This window comes from Dermacentor andersoni, chromosome 4 (assembly GCF_023375885.2).
Source record: "Dermacentor andersoni chromosome 4, qqDerAnde1_hic_scaffold, whole genome shotgun sequence".
NCBI classification, from domain to species: domain Eukaryota; kingdom Metazoa; phylum Arthropoda; class Arachnida; order Ixodida; family Ixodidae; genus Dermacentor; species Dermacentor andersoni.
The window spans coordinates 43,599,769-43,613,626 of NC_092817.1; the positions used below are offsets into that span (position 1 = coordinate 43,599,769).

At 44.0% G+C, this 13,858-nt stretch overlaps 1 protein-coding gene across 1 annotated transcript in view; it reads right to left on the bottom strand.

Moving 5' to 3' along the window:
- Nucleotides 1–2,078: 2,078 nt before the first annotated feature.
- LOC140217227 (uncharacterized) overlaps nt 2,079–13,858 on the bottom strand; it is a 35,143-nt gene continuing 23,363 nt past the window's right edge. Inside the window, exons 2-3 of the mRNA XM_072287599.1 lie at nt 2,482–2,729; nt 2,079–2,247 (exon numbers count right to left, since the gene is read on the bottom strand). Coding sequence (XP_072143700.1) covers nt 2,079–2,247; nt 2,482–2,729 — 417 coding nt within the window. The remainder of the gene's footprint in view (nt 2,248–2,481; nt 2,730–13,858) is intronic.

The following is a 13,858-nucleotide window of genomic DNA, read 5'->3' on the forward strand; positions in this document are numbered from 1 at the left end:
AAGATAAATACGGGATCCAGGGGTCGATTGTCCTGAAGAGAAGTGCCTGCGACCAGTGGTACAGCCAGGCTCCACCTGCCCAAAATTTTATCTGTTGGTATGCGGCTTGGCCAGCCTCCACAATGAAAAAAAATCGTTCCCGGTGGTCAGTTAAAATACTTGTTCGAGCGTCCAACAGCGCAACCACTAGTGCAAGACATCTCGAAGTTGTGGCTTAAGAGGAAGCTTTAGCTCGGGCCCAACTCTGACGCGGCCTATTCAAATACATGTGAAACGCCAAAACGTTTTTCTGACATAACGCCTGGGCCGATTTTAATGAAATTTGTTGCATTTGAGAGAGAAAGTTAAATTCTAGTGACTGTTGGAAGCGGAATCTTGATTTCGGGCCTGAATTTTGTTGAAACGATTTTCAAATATTCAACAGTTTGAAAAAAATAGAAGCACGAAGTTTACGAATTCATAGCTCTGCATCAGGAACAGATAGCGCGGTTCTGTAAACAGCATCCATTAGATCATTCCAACGGACAAATTCGGTATGTCATTTTACATCTTACGTGAATTTGTTACGTTTGTTACAAGGGTTCTGCAAAAGCTATATTTCCATTTTACTAAATTTTTATAAATTCATGTGTAGCATATCAATTTTGTCCGCTTTAGATGTACTATTAGATCCAATTCCCAGAATTGTATTATCATTTTTGTTGGGTTACAGAGTTGTAAACTTGATAGCTTCGTTTTTTGAAAATTTCCGGTTTTTGCCAACATTTAAGAAAAGATTGACGACCTAACTCAAAAATTCGAAGCCAACAGTCACCAGATATTAAGTTTTTCTTTTAGATGCAACAAACCTTATCACATTTGGTGCAGTGGTTGCCGAGGAAAACAAATTCTACTTTTACATGTATTTAGATAGGAGCACACGAGCTAAAGCTTCCTCTTAAGCGCGCGCATACTTCACTATGCGTCAGCTGTAACATGTGTAGTAGGACACAGTAGGTCTAGGCTATGGTGTCAGTCATTTTTATTCTCAATCCTCTGGCACCTCGTTGTCTTCGTTCAGACCCTCTCTAACTTCTTGACCACGTCCACGTACGCTCCCCCTCTTAGAAGACTCATCCGTCCCGGGATGATACATAAAGACGTTCCCAATGGTTGCAAACTCGAGCACGCTGTCATCATTGAGGGAACCAACTTTATTGTACTGCAGTTTGCCCCACCCGATACTGTGCCATGTACACCTGCTTCCTACCCGGAAGACCTTTTCTGACGAGTACTAAATCGTTGAGCTTTATACAAGGTATCCGCGTGTTGTGGCGGTCGAAATATATCTTCACATGTTCGCGGTATCGCCTGTATGCTTCCGGAGTTTTCCGATTCTCGCGCAATTGCAAACCGTCAGCAATACCGAGCTGTTGATCAGCGGAGAGCACCGGTGCCTTTCCAAATGCCGCGAAATACAGAATACAGCGGATGATCGGTGCGTGCTACCGATTGTGATGAGTTAAAGCGGCCTACAGGCAGCACTTCCATCCGCCTTTGAAACTTGGATATATGGAAATAAACTGTTTCAAGTCTCGCATGATTCTTTCAGTCATGCCATTTATTGGTGGATGGTAGGGCGCGCAGCCTCGCAAAACAACTGCTCGTTCCTTCACCCACTCTTGCAGCCGCTGGTTTACAAATGCTGGTCCATTGTCTGCTATTACTACTTTGGTATTCTTAAGCATTTCTCGGCTCAAAAGGGCAATAACACTATTCGCGCCTTCTCTTCCAGGTCGTGCAGGTATTATACTAGTGCACTGATCTCTTGCCACTAGGAAATACTGCTTTCCTCACTCCTGCAGCCTTTTTCCTTGAGCTCTGCAAGATCCATATGGATGACTTCAAACAGTATGTCAGAATGTTGAGGTAGGACCATATCGTATGTTCTCGGAAGCTGCTGGGCTTTGTGGACTTGAGATTGATGACAAGACTGGACATATCGCTGGACGTCATCTTTCATGTGTTTCCACCGGAAACGCTGAAGAATTTTGCGATAAGTTCGTCATAACCGGTCCTGTCCGCCAGAGTCGGGAGAGTCATGATAAAGTTCTAAGGTTCGATGCACCATTGTCTCCGGGACTACTACCATCCTGAAACCCAAATTCTTCAATTGTCTCCCACAGCAGAGTTGCGCTGATATTTTCCTGATCTGGGGTTGCCGCATATGTCGAAAGTGCGTCGGCATTCTTGAGGTGTTCCCCAAGTCTGTGATGGACCACGAACACAAACTGTTGCAGCTCAGTCACCCGCATCGCGATTTTTCCTCTAGGCTCTGCAAGCTTAAGGATATAAGTTAAGGGTTGGTGATCGGTAAATAGCGTGAAGCTGCTGCCATCCAGGTAAGGTCTAAAATAGCGTACGGCCATTAGGGCTTTCAAAGCTTCTTTCTCCGTAGTCGTGTAAATGAGTTGCGCATTCGAAAGTGTATACGAACAGTACCCCACAACTTTCTGTTGCTGTCTCTGTGCAGCTTCTTTATCCCTTTGGTAAAGCACTGTACCTGTGCTGTAATAAGAAGCCTCGGTTTTCAGCTCAAAGGTCAACTTGAAGTCTGGAAGCGTCAGAATCGGATCAGACGAAATGATGTTTACAAGGCCTTGATAAACGGAATCACATTTTGATACCCACCAAATGGCACATTCTTCTAAGTCATTTTTGTGAGACACTTTGTCTTCGTTGCATAATCTCTAATGATTGACCAAAAATGTGTCGCAAAGCCGAGAAATACCCGCAAAGAATACAGGTCATACGGCTTCTGCATTTTTGAAATTTGTTCTCCTGATTGCTGCTTTATTTTCTTGGTTTGGCCATCAAACGCTTTACCTAGAAACACTACTTTTTGTTGGAAAAACGAACTTTTCTTGTCATTAATCTTGAGCTCCGCATCACTCAGTGCTTGAAGTACACTAGCGAGACGCTCTGAGCGCTCCTCGTCATGTTGAGAGTAAAATATTGTATCATCGATGTACACGTTACAAAACATCCTAAGAAACGGTCGCAAGACGTCATTCATCATCTTCTGGAACCAAGCGGGTGAGTTCTTCCATCCATACGAGAGTAGATTATACTCATAGATGACAAAGGGCGTTATGAAAACAGAGTATTTCTTGCGTTTTTCAGAAAGTCGAACTTGCCAAAATCCTTTACATAAATCAATACGCGAAAACACTCTGCATCTACCCGTCTCGTCTATGACAGAGTCTATTCGTGGTATGAGAAAAGGTAAAAACTCTGTATGCTTGTTAATTTGCCTGCAGTCTGTGCAAAGTCGGTGGTTTCCATCTTCCTTAGGTGCAACAGCGATGGGCGACGCGAATGTAGACGTGGACGGACGAATGATCTGGGCATCATGCATCTTTTGAAGCTAGTTCTTTACTCACATTCTCTTCTCCCGTGACATATTATAAAGCTTTTTTCTCGCCCCGCCTAATTTAAACGGTACCTCAAGCTTGGTAGTTGCCTTGGGATATCCCTTCAAGCAAAGCAATTTCGGGTAAAGCATGTTAACATCTTCACCTGACGATCGCTTCTGAAGGCTCCTCGAAGACGAAGCTGAAGCACTGGGACTGTGATGCTTTTTTTCTGTGGTTACTTGTCCAATCGAGTAGAGGTTAAGGCGAAGTGCACTGATGGCTGGACGTGAAAGGAGTAATTCACAGGATTCTTATTCACAACTTCCACGTACAATATTAATGACCGATACCTCCAAGCCGCCCCGCGGGGCGGCGTCACTGTCTCATTACACACTTCCCACAGTGAAAAGAAAAACACCTTTATGGCACAAAATAGCAATATTGCCATCCACTCAAGCGCATAGCGCGAAAATAGAAAGAAAATTTATTTTAGTATATCGGCTATACGAAGTAAGATATCAGTTTTATCAGCCGCATCAATCTTTAAACTTTCGCTAACTAAATTAACAAGCACAGTATCAAGCACACACAAGGAAACATGAACACATCTAACTCGATGACCGCGAAAGCTCGCCGTCAAAACGCTGGAATGAGGAAGCGCGGCAGCAGCAGCGAGCGAATTGACATTCGTGCTGCCGCTTGCTTCAACGTGAACTAAGCGGCGAGAACACAGCGTACACGAAGCGATCAGCAGTAGGCGCATTCAGGCCCCATCGCAGCTCGCTTTCAAGATAGAGCCCGCGGGCCCGCGTGCTGCCGCATCATACGGAGCAGCCGCCGGTGTAGAACCCCCCCCCCCCCCCCCCCCCCCCAGGCCTTGCGCGCGACAGAAGACGACGCGCTTCCTCCCTACTTTCCTCCCATGTGCGCGCGAGATTGAGCCGCCATCGTCAGCTCACCCTCGCACGTTTTATCTCGCACATACAGCATACGTCACGCGGCGATGCCGTTATCGCCCTAGGACTTTGACAGAACATCACGGCGACACCGACGCCAACGGCATAATTGTGCCTAAAGTGTCCATTAAGTTCCCATCGCTATAAACCGCAATATTTGCTCACATTCTCATGCCGACTTTTTGGAATATATAGGTGCTTGCCCATTCGTGCACGTTTCATTTATTGCGGCCCGTGCGTGAATGGGTTTAACCTTATACGCGCACGATACCAGACTTCCCATGGTTTAACCATGCTTGAATTAGCAAGAATTTTACAGCCAAACAAATCAGCACCTAGGTAAAACCATTTCAAAAGATTAAGACACGACGTGCAAGACATTAATCTCAAAGCGATCCAGATTATAAGTTTTGAGACCGGTGGCAGCTGCTGAGGACGGCGTTTCAAAATTAAGCTTAGGAGCCTGCGGATAAACTAGATGCTTTGGGGAGACGACCAATATCACTAGGAAAAGAATTTGGTTTCATGGCCATCAGGTAAATTGCTGCACGCACGCGACATAGTGCAAATCTTGGAACAATGAGAAATATCGAGAAATTTACTAAACCATAAAAACGTTCATTTTATGTATTCTTATTCGCGTTCTTCCTTCTCGTATTGTTGTTGTTGATATTTTGAAACAGCAGATATTCTTGTTCGTGTGTGTCTTTGTGTTCTCGCGCTTCCGTGGCCCTAGTGTCCGACCGAGCACGCGAATGCTGCGCTTCAAATTACTCGACAGAAATGTCATTTGCAACTGGCAAATAACGTATATAAGTTGTGTATAAGAACGTCCAGGAGTGCAGATTTTTGGGCCAGTTTTTGGATAGACCATGAGGATATTGGCGCGCATCCTGTCGTCTTTCTTGTCCGTGTCAATTCAGCGCTATGACTTCAATTGATGTATACGAACGTCCCTATGTTTCTGTCTAACGGTTGGCTCTGTTATACCAATATGAGCAGAACTACCACATGAGAGGAGAGCATATATTATATGTATATAATAATATATTTGTGATGTGTAATAAATTGATTATAATTATAATTATATATATATATATATATATATATATATATATATATATATATATATATATATATATATATATATATATATATATATAGTGGCTGCTTTTCTTTTTTCGGAGATTGCTTGCATACGCTAGAAAAACACTATCGCTCCTCGTGATGCATTCGAAGAAGCCAAGTACTGTTGCATGAACGCTCTCGAAAAGTAGAAGGAGATCCTTCAATCAACGAAAAACGCACTCCACAGCGATCTTCGTTATAGGATTCTAAGTGCAATGGAACACTTAGGTTGGCGACTACGTCTGCCGCGTTGCTTTTAATTCTTCATCTGCACTGCTCTCGACAAAATTGCCCATGCTTTCCGCAGACGACAGAGTGTGCTCTCTGGAACCACTTAGCGAGCTCCTAGCTATAGTTAAGCGGTTAAAGCAACGTTCATCCTTTTTCTTTTTTCTTTCTTTCTTCATTTCTTTTTCACTCAAGAGATTGCGATTTGAACTCGGTCCATTACTCACAGAAATCGATAAGTAATTCGTGCTGCGCCGTTATTGTAGCACGAACCCTGAGAATTCACCTCATCTGCTCGCAAGGTTATTTCTGTAAATCCGCTTTAAAAAAGAAGAGGAAAAAGAAAACTGTTTTGCCATCACAACGTAGTCGCTTTCTGCCGCCTCAAGTCACTTCAAAAGCTCTTTTTGATTTTCTGAGTAATAAAAAATATTGTCGACTTATGCAGCCTAAGCCATAGAAAAACTAGTTTTTCTTATTTTCTTTTTATCTATTTATTCTCATGTTTTATTTCATTCTTGCCTCTTTTTAGCTCTGTGAAAGCGAGTCACATTTGCCATTGCATGGTGCACATAAAAATATATATTTCGGAAGATGCCGATGCTGATTCCGAGGGTTTGAGCTGTTGGCACAAAAGCTGACGCAAATAGCACGCCGTCTCATGAGCTTATGCTGGCCTCGTTGGCGCCGTTAGCTAGCAAGATTGACCTAACCTCGCCGAAGTAAGAAAGCGGCATTGAAACTCGCAGAGAAACGCAAGCATGCCGAGCACTTGTGCGGCCACTCAGTGATAGGCCTGCGCTCACATCTCGTGCAGTGTTATACAAGAGAGAGAGAGAAAAAAAATGAAGAAAACGGAGTAAGGTTTGTTTGAGCAGGCCTGGCTGGTTTGACAGGGAACATCAGAACGGGCGAATGGTGAGATGGAAGGCTCCTAACTCTGCCGGCGAAGGTAACCCATATGCTGGCATAGACAAAATGCACAACGCAACAGAGTCATCGGATGAGACATGGCGAACAAACGGCATGGGCTCCAAAAACAACTCCTAGTAAGCAGGGTGAAACGCACAGAGAATCCCTAAAGAAGCGTCATATGTTGCCGTTAGAATTTACTTGCAGAGCGTTAGTGTCCCGCTGGAGAAAAAGTGACCGTAAAAGAAGCCATTACAGGCGATCGAAGAGTCACGCAAAACGGCTAGATATGCTAATACCGACGGGATGACTACTCGAACACCCGGACAAGCAAGCACACATACACACATGCTTGCGCACACTTACGCACACACAAATACGTGCGCACATATCAAGAGAGCAAGAAATGGAGGAGGTATAGAGGGAGGGAGGGAAAGAGTGAGGGATCGCTGGCGCTTTCTCTTCTCAACCGAGGAAAACAGGAAGACACGAAAGAACTGAAGGAATTTTTTTTAAATAACTCTGATGATGATGTAGCTAATTTTTCTAAGAAATCGCTGCTTTCTTTTATTTCACGGCGGTGCCCCGAAAGCGCCTTTCCATATAAGCAAGCCGTGAAAAAAAAAAAAAAACGAATCATACCCTTATGATTAGGACTTAGTAGAGGAAACCCAAATTTGCAAATATGCATCGTGCCGCTCAAGGAAGCGTGAGAAAATTGCCAGTAATTTTAGATTTGTAGATAGATATGCAGTACGTAAAGAAAAGAAAGAGAAAAGGGCGAGGAAGGTCATATTTAACAGACTATCAAAACTGAGCGAGAATTATGCTACTTTACTCTTTCCACTGCACACAAAGTGTAGGGGCCACCATCTTAGATATGGCACATTCAAATCGCGAGATAATGGCTAGTTGTCCTGCTTAGGTATACGCTTCCATTCGCTATCCGTACAGTGGTTGCGACGTTTAGGGATGACTCTGTAAGCAACCACGGAAAGGTTCTGCTAAAACACAGCATAGCGGGAACAGGGAAGCCCGAAGCTTGAGCCAACGTCTCCACAAGGTATTTAGCCAGGGCAATTGTGCGAAAAAAATAAAGTGAGGTTGAAGGAACCGTAAGCGCCAAAAGTAGAGACTGGTTTTGAAAGTGAAGGGGATACGAAGTGTAGGCGAGAGATGATTCTGACTCATTATAGCTGTTACAAATAGCGAAAAGGAAATATAGGGTCATTAACTCTGACGTCTAAGCAGGCGTTGTCATTAGGTTGCGCTTGTTTACATCAAAAGCACTAAGTACGCCAAAATAGACTTCGGGCAATGAAAAAAGGAAATAACAAGCGAATTACAAAGAAAACAAAATGGTCATACCAAAGGGTCTCCAGTTAGAAGTAAAATGTGCCAAGCAACAAATCTCGACAGGTATATCACGGCAACTCTCGCACGGCAACATCTCGCACGTTTCCGCAAAATATTCATCGAACCTTACGCCCTACGCAGCCAACGTTGGCTTTAACTCGACTCTCTACTCCAACTCTTCGCACAACCAGAGTCTGGAATAACTCAGGGCAATCAGCTCGCTTCTGCTCTACTTACAACTTAGTGTACGAAACACTTTTCGTTTGTAAATTATTCGTGTAAGTTGTGCGCCGTGACCGTGTAGAGCGCTTTGCGATGACATAGTCCAGGTGCTGCTGGGATCCGAATAGTGCTATTAGAATCTTAATAGCAACTTCGGCCATTGCGGACTGGTGCTTGCATATTTAGCTTCATGACGAGCAGGTGCCTTCTTCGTGACTGTCCTCGCTGCAGTGCGCCTAAAGAAGTGCTCTCGGATGCTCCAGATGGAGTGAGCATTCACGCATTTCAGTAGGAACGAGTCCTCGGACACCTGTACATACCTTTCTGAACATAAAATGCTTTACACGACCTGATGCGCTTTTTGAGGACACAACTTCTAAAAGTTGCCGCCTACTATGTCGAACTTGTTTGCTTCGTTTAGTTTCTTCTTATTTTATCTCGCATATTGTTCTGTCACAGCTCGTCACGTTCACTTTCTCCCCACAACAGGATAGCCTGCCGGTTCTTACATATGACTAACGTCCCTGTCTTTCCCTGTCTCTTTCCCCTCCATCCAGAAGGGACGTGATATTAGGGCATGCAAAACACGAAGTGCGAAAGCTGTGCTTGCGCGTTGCAGTAATTGCATTAAGAATCCCCGATTTGCGATGTGACAGAGATACTAATATTTACGAAGTATTTTCGTTCCGACCTTTCTATCTTGTGGCAACAGAAAAAAAGGTCAACAAAAAGAAAGAACCTGACAATCTCAACTTTATCTCTTATGGCTGTTGCGGCGTACGAATGGTTTCTCTCCCCATATTGCGTTCTCGATCGTATTTATTGTTTACTTGGGATAGCAAGATATACTAAGTGTTAGCACTTATTCTTGGAGCCTTTTGTCTGAAGCTTAGTGTACGTCATATAGGCCTCATAACTGTGTAACCTCGCAAAATATTCTAGACTTCATAGCAAGATGTACTTACTGTTGGCACTTGTTCATGTCAGCTTGCCTGACCCATCTTCTTTTACATCTAGTCATGCAAAAAAAAAAAGAAGAAAAAGGAAGGATAGACTTTAATAGACTTAAACCAACATCTTCGAGGCAACAGCAGTAATTCAGCTAGCGCTTGCTAGATGGCGCCACAAAGCCACGCTGAGGACGGTTGGCTTTGGGAGCCCACGGTAAAACCACGAATGAGGCAGTGCAGGGTGACGTATTTTGAAGCGCAGCAAAGAGCAAAATCAGTTTTGATTGAAGACTCAGGAACCTGGATGAAAATAAATGGGCAGCTAAAGTGCACAAGTATCTGTACTTGAAGATTGTGGACACAGAGTGGTAGAAGAGGTCAAGAAAGTTGCCAACCGAGGGCAGTGTAATTGAAACTGTAAATGGCCAAGCAGGAATCATCAGAAAGAAAGTGAGAGAAAGAGAGACAGTTGATTGGAGGCAAAGAATTGAACCAAAAAGCACCGTGGCGATTTACAAGAATGAGAAAAAGGAAATTCTAAGGGAAAGCCTGTACAGTAACACAAAGTGCAGCGCCTTGCTATTTGAGGCTCGAGTGGGTTGCCTAAGGACAAAAAAAATACCGGAGCAAATATTCGGAACTAGAAGAGGCATGTGTATGCTGCAGCAAAACTCTGGAGACCACAAAGCACATCCTCGTGGAATGCGAAGGGATTCACTCAGTGAGAACCGTAGGTAACGTACACCTTCCAAAGCGATTGGGTTCAAATTAGACGAAAGCGTCAACCGGTCAGCAGTCGAGATAAGCAAGAGACGTTTAGAGTATTGGTGGAAAAAAAGCAGCGAAGAGATTGATACAACCGGATCTCTCACAGTGATAGCTAGCGTACAAGGTAGATTTTGAAGGAAAAAAAAAAGATTAAGGAGATGTATACAAGAAGCGAGATAAAGAACATGTATAACATACCTGAATAAATCAAGCAGGCTAGGTGACTATTTTTCACTGCCCCCTTTCAAAGGGCATGCAATTAAATCATCATCCTCATTCTCATCATCACCATCATTCTCCTCATCATCATCACCATCATCGATGATGTTAACGCGTAACACCTCCACCTTGCTAATACAAGTTCAACAATGCTGACTTGAAGTGACGATTCGTGAACAAGTGTGCATATTCAGGCAGCGCCATCTGCAAAAAAAAAAATTAAATAAAGAAAGACATCATGGTAAGTCTTTTCAGTTGCGGTCTTATACAGAGCCACTTTACTTTTCTGCTTCGTCAAATGTCACTTCCGCCAGCAAGGTTTCGCCTTTGTTATTACAGTAAGCGCCAGCTTCGTGGCTTGACGTCTCCTTTAGTTTGCCTTAACTTGATAAGAACACAATCTGGACAGTCAGTGTGCCTTATAGCGGTAAGCTTACGGATGCCAGCGTAAATAAAAAGAAAAATAAGTCTAGTGCGTGAGAGGATACGTGATTTAGACCTTTCGCGCTTGGGGACAAGATGTCACTGCCGGCGACCGTCGGGGAGCCCATTTGGAAAGCGGCAGCCCGAAACTGTCAAGGAAGCGACCTAAAGGAAACGCGACGGGCATTAAGTCTGCCCTGAGCTACCTTGGACGTGCCCTGGCATAGTGATTCTAAAAACTCCGCTTTTAACTTATGTTGCCTTCCATTTCGTTTCAAAAGCACGGGTTGCCAGTATTATTCGCTCTTGTCGTGCCTTAACTTGTTTCCAAACACTGAAGCATACCCACTACGGAGGAGGGGCCAAGAAGCAAACGGTTTCAGGTATAACTAAAACAGAAACTCAATTTGCATAGGAGAGTGTGGGTTAAAGAAATATAATTGATAATCTAAAAAATAAATATTGTTATGAATTTTGAGATAAATAACACAACAAAGCGAAATAATAGGAATAACTGATAATTTTAGAAATTCAGCAAGGTACTCTTTTTGTGTCTGTAATAAAATTGCAAACTGAGAGGAAAACATCCCTACGGTTGTATCCCAGTGAAGATGCCCCAAAGGAAAGGTTGACTGGCGAGTTCAGCGATAGCCCAGGCTGTCGAAATGAAATTTCTAAGAGTTTTTTTTTTTGTCCTAAAAGTCGGTGGCACGAGAAAAAAAAAAACGCTCAATAGATTCATGTACATTGCAGAGCCAAGATCACACTTCTGCAAGCAAACATTTAGAGGCGGTAAGCTGCATGCCATTTTATTTGAAACTTCAACTTGCCTCGAAGGACACCAATTATTATTTCACAGGAAACAAAGATGGTGCAATTCAGAAGATCACGTTACAATGAATTTTACGGAATTTTGCGATACAGAGAAATTTCGGTACCTTACCCCGGTTACATAAGCTGATGTCGCCAAAACGGATATGACAGGGCCATTGTGGGATACTCGTAAGAGTGAATCATCAATTTCATTCAAGTGCAATCCACGATGTCCCGGTATCCAAAGCAAGTGCACTTGCCATAAATGTGGAGGAACAATTGAAGAAAAGGTTCTCAGAATTATTGAATTTGAAGGTGCTCTAAGTGCTGTGCATGTAGATAGAGAGTCGGTTACAATAACAGCTACTAAGTCGTTTTGGTGGAGGTATCGTAATGCTAATATAATTGCCAATAATTCTGCCTGAAATATGAGCATGAAGCCAGGAAGGTGAGGAGAGTAAGACTACTGAAGAGATTCAGAGAAGATTCCCATTCCTGCCTTCTCATTGCGCCAGTGACGCGTCAGTAGCTATCTGGCTTAGGCGGTCTTGTAATCTATTAATTAAATGTCTGCTATGCAACAGTTTAGAATGATTTGGAAATATGTCCTGAAATTCAATTTTTATGTCTGGTCACGTATCATTAGATTGGAAAATTTGACCTATGGACACATTCAGTTGTTGTCACTGTGCTTAAAATGTTATCTGAGGGCTGCGTAATCACGACTACGATACGTAAAAAAACTCAGACGGTTCAGCGATAAATGTATATTGCGTACGTTTCTTTGAAAAATCTCTTTGAATTCGTTTAAATACGTCTGAACCGTAAGCAAGCGCAATCTGCAATATAAGGTGGGTATATGCGCTTACGATCTAAAACAGTGTTGGCAACGAATCTAGGTATCCCGAGGCATAAGCGTAGAGCTTCTCTTTCTAAAAATGTAAGAGGTTTAATTTTATAGGCAGGACCACCCGAAAGCAATACGCAGTCGAATTCTAATATTTCTGCACGTTTGGCTCGATTTAGTTCTTCTCGTCACCTTAACTTTTCTATCTACTATCTACTGTTGCAGCTGTGTGGTGGTAGGGTAGATAACCCCGTAAGAAAATACACTGAAGCACAGGAGGAATTGATGGCATTTATAGGCTATGCATAACACGTGTGTTAAGCTCTGTTGCTGAAGCCTTTAATTCTTTTTCTCTCTTTACCAGCTGTCAAACATGAGAAGTTTAAGCACTTAAAGATGAGTAGCTATTCCAAAAGTATTGCTAAATTTAACAACAGAGGTAACGCAAACGCAGGACATTGTGAAAACAAGTTTATATTAAAATAACAAAACACAATCCAAACAAATACAGGGTCAAGGACAAAAAAGGAGATGTAGAAAGTTATGCGTGGTTCTGCTATTGCAAGCACCAGAGACCAGTGGAGGTGGGGAAAGGCCAGTAAAGTAGTGCCAACCCGCACGCAAGACGCACGAGCGCCGGCAACGCGTCCCTGCGGCGTCCGCCAAAGGAGTCTACTACGGCGTCCGCGATTCGCGTGGCTAACGCCGTAATAGACGCCACGGTTGTCTCCACTCGGTACGGAGCGGTGGGCGAGGAGGACATCGAGGCACCTTAGCAGTCGCCGTGGAAGAACGCCCCTCCTCCCTCGCCTGACCCCCCTGCCAACGTTGCCCTGCCTCGCGCGCCGCTGGAGAGGGCACGCATCTGGGTTCCGGGCCGCGTTCCTCGGTCGCGTGCGCGCCGCACCTTCTCCCTCGCTAGGCTCCTCCCACCCTCGCCGCGTCGCTAGGCTGCGCGATGCTATTTTTATACTCTGCTTTCACTCTCTCTCAACTCTATCTCCCCACGCTCGGCGAAGCTGCGCACGTCAAGAGAAACCCAGCCAGCTTCTAACAGCTCTAATGTAAAAAAAAAAGAGGAGGATTACAAGAGTACAAGAACAACAAAACCTGAACGGGTCAATATTGTCCTCTTCAACCAAGATTACAGACTGTGACATTCCTTCACACTTTCGTGTTACAGAATGACATCCTGTATTGCCGCAACAAGCACCCCCACGAGACCAAGCTGCCAACGGTGTTTTTGTCTCATTATCGACAAGCCGTACTATACCAACTGCGCGACGTTCCCACCGCTGGACACCTTAGCGTCTCTCGGACGTATGACCAAATTCGGCGACGTTTCTTGTGGCGCCTTCTCAACCACTTTGTCAACGCCGGAATAAAACCTTCTGCGCATCCTGCTGGTCTGCTGCAGCCTCTGGATGTAGCAACCAACCATTTTTTTCCAGGTGGTATGATCTTTTCGGGCCATTCCCTATATCAAAGGGCGGAAATAAGTGGATTACCGTCCCTATGGACTGTACAACCCGCTATGCTATTACAAGAGCCTTATCCACCAGTTGCGCTACTGACGTCGCTATCTTCTTGCTTCACGACGATATCTTACGCTACGACCCAACTTGTCAATGTCTTCTCGAT